Below are 7661 nucleotides of genomic sequence, written 5' to 3'. Positions count from 1 at the left end.
CTCAATCGGGTGTCAGAACATTGACTATCCAGTAGCAGCTCAATCAGGTGTCAGAACATTGACTATCCAGTAGCAGCTCAATCAGGTGTCAGAACATTGACTATCCAGTAGCAGCTCACTTTGTTGAAGCTAACCATCCCATCTCCTCCCTCAAATACACAGGCATTGAGCATGTTGCTCTACCAAGGAGAGGAGGTAACATGGAGATACTACTACTACAAAGGGAGGCTTACTGGATATCCTGTCTAAAAACATTGACCCCTAGTGGTCAGAATTTTGACTTTGATCTCAGCCCCTTCTTATGAACACATTTTCCTTTAAGAACAAGTCTTATAAATTGAAATATTATTTTTACAGCTTATTAGCGTACACCTAATATGTTCCCCCTGTTGATGAAGTTCATTATATATTAAGGTTGAACCAAAAGATTACATGTAACACAAATTAATATGAAATTATTATGTGAAATTGAATGAAACAATGTATGTTGATGCTAATATGATGTACAATATTCCATTATGTTTCTATATGATAACAATAGCGTAATATATTTAATATGCCATATACAATTTTTTTAACAGTTTCACTAATTAATTTTAATTAACTTTATCATTATGACACACCCCTCACTACTGTCATTGGTTACACTAATTGCACTGTGTGTCTACATAACCTGGTTCAAGTATTCATGGCATTACCCTGAGGAAGGCACAGTGATGCCGAAACGTTGGTAAATACCCATTAAATTGTTGGGAGATTATACATGGAGTGTGCGACTTTCTTTATTTTGATAGTTTATAGTTTATTGGCCGTTAGTCAGCACCTCCACACAAACTATTATTCTGGGTGTGCGCCAGCTCATGTTTTTTTTTATATATATAGTTAGGTCCAACATTTTTGCCACCCTTGATAAAGATGAGAAGAAAATACTGTATAAAATAAATACTACAAACACTGACATCTGTAAGGACCTGTACGCCAACAATGTCATATCTGGTGGAACCACCATGTACCCTGGTATCGGTGATCACAGGCAGAAAGAGTTCACAGCCCTGAAGATCAAGATCAATGTAAATGGTTGAGAGCATGCCTACGACACACACACGTTACTGTAGCGACGTTGTGTTTGGTGTGTCTGGCTACGAAGTAAAGCAGGTGTGTGTGGGATTCAAAGATTCATTCATTCATTGTAATGATATTCCGGAATTGGACACTTGGGCAATTGCCATTTTCGCTTCTTCTTCTTCTTATAATAACAAAAAAACGTTAAAACAAGCAACTGTAAAAAAAAATATATATAATAATTATTCCAAATATATAATTTTCAGACATATGGAACCCCCCTCTCATCTCCCCCTGTGTAGATAATTGCTCCCAGTGAGTGTACTCGGTGGCTCCATCTTGGCCTCCCTGTCCATCTTCCAGCAGATGTGGATCAGTAAGGATGAAAACACAGAGGCTGGATCCTCCATCGTACCAGTGGAAGATAAATAGCCCCATAACATAAATGTTCCACCACCATTTCTTTACAGTAGGAATGGGGTTATTTTCTGTTTATGCATCTGTTAGGATTTACCTAGGGGTCATGATTGGGGCTGTACAAATGTTTGGTGTATTAGAATAATTGATTATGCTTATGTTATATTAATAGAAGGGGAGGGGTTAAAAGACCCCTCCCTCCTTACATTTATAGGGTTTTAGACTACTGATTAACAATAGATATAGTCATTGTAGAAGTTTAGTATTGTTCTACATTTGTATTTTAGTTCTCTCTCTCTGCCTCATTATAAAGAGGCCCTTAGACAGAACTCTGCAGGGGAGTGAAGGAGATAAGACATTCCACAATGGGTCAACTTTGGGGGAAGGGGACATTTACTGCTAAGTGTTTAGCTAACAATAAGGGCCCTGTTTATACAGCTTTGTAGGCATGGTTTTGGTCCCAGGAGTAGAGGATGATGATATAGGCAGTGACGTCACCAGGGCGCGACTTAGCGTTTAATAAAACCACTGGAGACCTTTTGTTTGATGCAGAACTTACTCAGAAACATGCTTGCTATGTTCCTGTTTGTCAACTTCTGTCTGCAATTGCATTAATAAAGGTTTTTGAATGATTTAATTAAAGATATTGTCATAATGCTAATTTCACCAATGAACCAATGATTGACAAAGAAGGACGTAAGAAACGAACCCTAGCACATCCTTCTTTCAACAACAAACCCAACACTGGTGTGCGTGAACAAAGAGATCTATTTCATGTCATCCAAGAAAGTTTATCTGATCTATGATCAGCTTCCCCTTCCCCAATCATAAGTGCAAATCTGACCAAAGATCAGTGTCTATGGTCAACATCACCCTACTCCTTAACACACCAACCCATGACCTTCGACTCTTGTGACCTTTGACACCCACCGTCTTAAAAACCCTCTCGTTGGCCACAAATGCAAGTATAAGACGAGTCAACAACATTATTTGGACATGAGTTAATAGAAAAGGAACTTTTAAAAGTGAGATTTTCACTGGGGAGTTATTTAAAAAGGTACAACGTTCAGATTTGCAAAGCTTTCTTTATTGATGAGCAGACTGGGATTCTCAGTGTTACACAGAAATCATAATTTTACTTTATTTCTATTGCTGTGCTAAAGCTTTTCCAAAGTCACATTTGACACAATGAGATATAATACCTTACAACCCCTTGAAATAGTCATACAAAAGTTAAATCTGCTGCTAAAATTTTATAGTAAAACTGAATACCATAATTATTGTGGATTGATTGGAAAGAACATTACAGTCAACTTCAAAACGTTCCTTAATGATCTATGACAGTGACTTTATGACACGAAAGCTAAGATTTAGTGTCATTTAATTATTACATTTTTTGTCGGAAAGATAATATTTTTTTAAACAGAAAATAGACAGAGAAATTGCCATGCACAAGCTAACATCTTGCACATTTTTAGTCTGACACTTCCTCTCCACCTCAGGTTTTTACTTTCCATTCCAGAGGAAGAGGGGCACACCGTTGTTGCCAGTATTCAGACTTTTTTTGATGAAAACCAAGCCGGCCTCCTCATAAGGAACATCTGCCTTGTGGTTGGATGTAACGGTCAAGGCCTTGATAGGGAGAGATCCATCTTTCTTCAGCCAGACAAACACTGGCTGACCGGATGTTCCCTCGTTGAGGTTAACATTCACCACGGAGAAACCACGCTGCTGTAGGCTGAAATCCTGCTCATGGTTGATGGAGACATCCATCTTGATGACCCCGCTTTTGTTATCGGTGGATTGGCGATACCAGAGGAAGATCCAGTTTCCTCTAGCACCTCTATTGAGATCTTCATCCATCCGGATGTAGCCCTCGTTGAAAAGGTTGATGTCTTCTTGGAATGAGGTGGTGGCAGCAACATCGCAGATGTAGGTCACACTCTCTCTCTTCACCCAGAGGTAGATGTAATCTCCTGAGTTACCGCGGTTTAGATCACACGGTAGCCTTTCCCAGCCGTGTTTGAATTGAGAGGCCTCTGCATTCACATCAGTGATGAGTAGCAGATCAACAATGGGAATGCCGTACTTAGGGCTTGCACCACTAGAGTACCACAGCTGGATGACATTTCCCTTTGCTCCAGAGTTGAGGTTTTCTGGGAGCTCAGTGTACCCTGCACTCCTCGGGCCATCTTTCATTTCCTCAGTGAATGAAAACTGGACTCTGGTGATGGGTTCTTCATTGCCCTTTTTGTACCACATGTAAACACTGGTGGTGGATGAATTGCCTTGGTTGAGGTTGACTTCCATCATGTGAAAGCCTTGCCCACGAAGCTGTTGCTCCCTTTCAGAGCTAGTGGAGATTGCAATTTCTGTGATGTATTTAGAAGCCATTTTGTGTAGTTGGAGACAAGCGTCTGCAAAGTACAAATACATAGTGACATTGGTCAACACCTCATATGAAGCAAGAAACAACACACTAAATACACCAAAGACCAGGACATTTGATAAGTATAAAATATGAAATAATTAACGGCTAGCTTTTTTAAGCATTTTCTCCAGGTGTTCTAAAGTGGAAACATGGCTTATCAAAATGATGACTTCAAGGATGCACGAAAAATGCCCTGAACAGATACTAAAACAGAAACATGGGCTCGGCTGAGTCAAATTAATAATTATACAAATATATTCAATTATAAGTTTACTGAATAAGAAACACTACAACACATAATCACATAAACCAGGAGTGGTAATGACTCTTGATTGCAAGTCATTTCTTTACCAGTGATGTTGTGTTCTTCCTCTGTTCTGGAGTGTCAGACGTCTCTGGGAGAAAGTGTCTTCTCTAGGAGAAAGTGTCTTCTCTAGGAGAAAGTGTACACATCAGAGAGCTGAGTGTCTCTTTTATACAGTTTGTCCAGTTAAGGTGGCAAATTATTAACCTATCATAGTTCTACAGAATACATATTACTAGGAACTGTATCTTTCCTCCTCCTCAGACCACACCCCTCCTCTAGTCATGTCTCAACCTGTCCATCCAGTACCCAGTTCGTGTCTCTTTTTGACCCTGACCCTAAAGTTGGAATCCATAGAGGTGAAACTGACACTTCAGTTTGCAATATTACAACAAAGACATTCATTCAAACAACGAAGACAAAATAAAATTGGTTGAACATCATTCCACATGATTCCCCTCACAATAGAACAGCAGAGTATGTACTATGATGTATTTATTTTATTTACATATACATCTTCTTTTAGATGGTAGATCATATTTAATATTGCAGAGAGATTGTGGCCTCTATCAATGTAATTATCTGCACCATTTCCAATCCCCCATATATATATGTTTTATTATATTTTCTTACTTTATTATTTTCCCCTAAGCCTACCACCCCACCCCAAACTGGAGTAAACTAATGGACAACTCTACTTCCAGCTTACACAAAATATAAACATTTTACATTAGTTATCTCTTTCTGTCCCACCATTAAGCTACTCAAAACTCCTCCCATCTATCTCTGAAGAGCATCACGTTTTGTATTTGCCATATATTTTCAACTGTGCTGTGACGTTTTCAGAAGGTTCTGAACCTTTCAATTCCCATAGTTTCTACAGATTGTACATTAAAGATAAACATTTAGCTAAGAGTATGTATTATTATATTATTGATTGATTGACTATGACTTTTTAAATCACCCAGCAGTGCTATTTGCAGAGGTAGCTCCAGGTAAATGTTGCAATTCTTCAGCCATTCCTGAACGTGTGACCAAAAACAAGCTACATATGGGCAGAACCAAAATAAGTGATCTAATGATTCTGTCTCTTCGCAACACATTCTGCTGAGCTGGGATGGTTGTATCCCCCATATATATTACACTCTACTGGTTGCAATCATTTTGTATAATCATTTAAATTTAAAAACTCTACGTTTTTAATCCAGCGTTATTTTATGTACCAGTTCATAAACCATGTTCTATGGAATCGGTACATTGAAAATCTCTTCCCCACATTTTTGCAACCTGTATGGCACAGCTGTACATTTTTTCGTCCTTAAATGGAACTGGTAAACTTTTGTATTAATCAGGGAAGGCCAACTCAAGCTATCTCACAGAGCAGTAGAGCCTAGCTAAAAGCTAGGCTATACTGTAGCTAGCAACCACCACTTAATAATTAAAATTCAAATAAAATGTTGATACCATTGCAATAAACTAAAACGGCAGGCAACAGTCAGAAAGTATAATTGGGGTATCAGTCTACTCAGTGACACCCACAGAGCACATATTTGTGTAAGCTCTTCACAGTTATGTTCTATGGGTGTCGCTGAGTAGACTGGTACCCATTTTTAAAATGTATGTCTGCCGTCAATGCAATTCTGAAATCTATTACATCTAAAGTAGGATTTCAACTGATTTTTTATTTGTCAGATTAACTGATCATTGTCTTTTGTTGAATGTATATTTATATACTGTATATATATACAGTATATAAAAGACAATGATCAGTTAATTTGACAAACAAAAGTCAGTTGACTTTATATATATATATATATATATACAGTATATGTGTGTGTATGTATAACAACATTCCAACCTTTACATGTTTCTAGTCCAAATATGGCATGATTACACTATTTGTATTCAATTGCATCGCTTTCAATGAGAGTCTTTTATTTTGAAGGCAAACCAAAACTTACACTGTAGAGCACTGTAGAGTTTTTGATTCCCACAGGGGACCAGTATGAAAAAAGTATTAAAATATATATACTCACTACTGTAAGTCGCTCTGGATATGAGTGTCTGCTAAATGATTAAAATGTAGCTTTCTACTACATTCCCATTAAAGTGAAACATCATATGACATTTGATCAACCAAGAAATTTGATCATATTACTCCAGTGCTAGCTTCCCTACACTGGCTTCCTGTTAAGGCAAGGGCTGATTTCAAAGTTTTACTGTTAACCTATAAAGCGTTACATGGGCTTGCTCCTACCTATCTTTCCGAGTTGGTCCTGCCGTACATACCTACACGTACGCTACGGTCACAAGACGCAGGCCTCCTAATTGTCCCTAGAATTTCTAAGCAACAGCTGGAGGCAGGGCTTTCTCCTATAGATCTCCATTTTTATGGAATGGTCTGCCTACCCATGTGAGAGACGCAGACTCGGTCTCAACCTTTAAGTCTTTACTGAAGACTTATCTCTTCAGTAGGTCATATGATTGAGTGTAGTCTGGCCCAGGAGTGTGAAGGTGAACGGCTCTGGAGCAACGAACTGCCCTTGCTGTCTCTGCCTGGCCGGTTCCCCTCTCTCCACTGGGATTCTCTGCCTCTAACCCTATTACAGGGGCTGAGTCACTGGCTTACTGGTGCTCTTTCATGCCGTCCCTAGGAGGGGTGCGTCACTTGAGTGGGTTGAGTTACTGACGTGATCTTCCTGTCTGGGTTGGCGCCCCCCCTTGGTTTGTGCTGTGGTGGAGATCTTTGTGGGCTATACTTGGCCTTGTCTCAGGATGGTAAGTTGGTGGTTGAAGCTATCCCTCTAGTGGTGTGGGGGCTGTGCTTTGGCAAAGTGGGTGGGGTTATATCCTTCCTGTTTGGCCCTCTCCGGGGGTATCATCGGATGGGGCCACAGTGTCTCCTGACCCCTCCTGTCTCAGCCTCCAGTATTTATGCTGCAGTAGTTTATGTGTCGGGGGGCTAGGGTCAGTTGGTTATATCTGGAGTACTTCTCCTGTCTTATCCGGTGTCCTGTGTGAATTTAAGTATGCTCTCTCTAATTCTCTCCTTCTCTCTTTCTTTCTCTCTCTCGGAGGACCTGAGCCCTAGGACCATGCGTCAGGACTACCGGGCATGATGACTCCTTGCTGTCCCCAGTCCACCTGGCCTTGCTGCTGTTCCAGTTTCAACTGTTCTACCTGCGGCTATGGAACCCTGACCTGTCCACCGGACGTGCTACCTGTCCCAGACCTGCTGTTTTCAACTCTCTAGAGACCGCAGGAGCGGTAGAGATACTCTTAATGATCGGCTATGAAAAGCCAACTGACATTTACTCCTGATTATTATTTGTGAACATTTATGAACATTTGAACATCTTGGCCATGTTCTGTTATAATCTCCACCCGGCACAGCCAGAAGAGGGCTGGTCACCCCTCATAGCCTGGTTCCTCTCTAGGTTTCTTCCT

At 40.0% G+C, this 7661-nt stretch overlaps 1 protein-coding gene across 1 annotated transcript; it reads right to left on the bottom strand.

Annotated features, from left to right (window-relative positions):
* Positions 1-2544: 2544 nt before the first annotated feature.
* LOC139575631 (uncharacterized) lies at positions 2545-4446 on the bottom strand. Its single transcript, XM_071400805.1, has 2 exons — positions 4262-4446; positions 2545-3896 (listed from the first exon to the last, which is right to left on the bottom strand). The coding sequence occupies exon 2, from the start codon at positions 3871-3873 to the stop codon at positions 2986-2988; it is 888 nt and encodes a 295-aa protein (XP_071256906.1). The 5' UTR covers positions 3874-3896; positions 4262-4446; the 3' UTR covers positions 2545-2985.
* Between the last annotated feature and the right edge of the window lie 3215 nt (positions 4447-7661).

The sequence above is a fragment of the Salvelinus alpinus genome, chromosome 5 (genome assembly GCF_045679555.1).
Source record: "Salvelinus alpinus chromosome 5, SLU_Salpinus.1, whole genome shotgun sequence".
Classification (NCBI taxonomy): Eukaryota; Metazoa; Chordata; class Actinopteri; order Salmoniformes; family Salmonidae; genus Salvelinus; species Salvelinus alpinus.
Note: the sequence above shows the minus strand (reverse complement) of the source record. Positions and strands in the feature narration are given on the sequence as shown.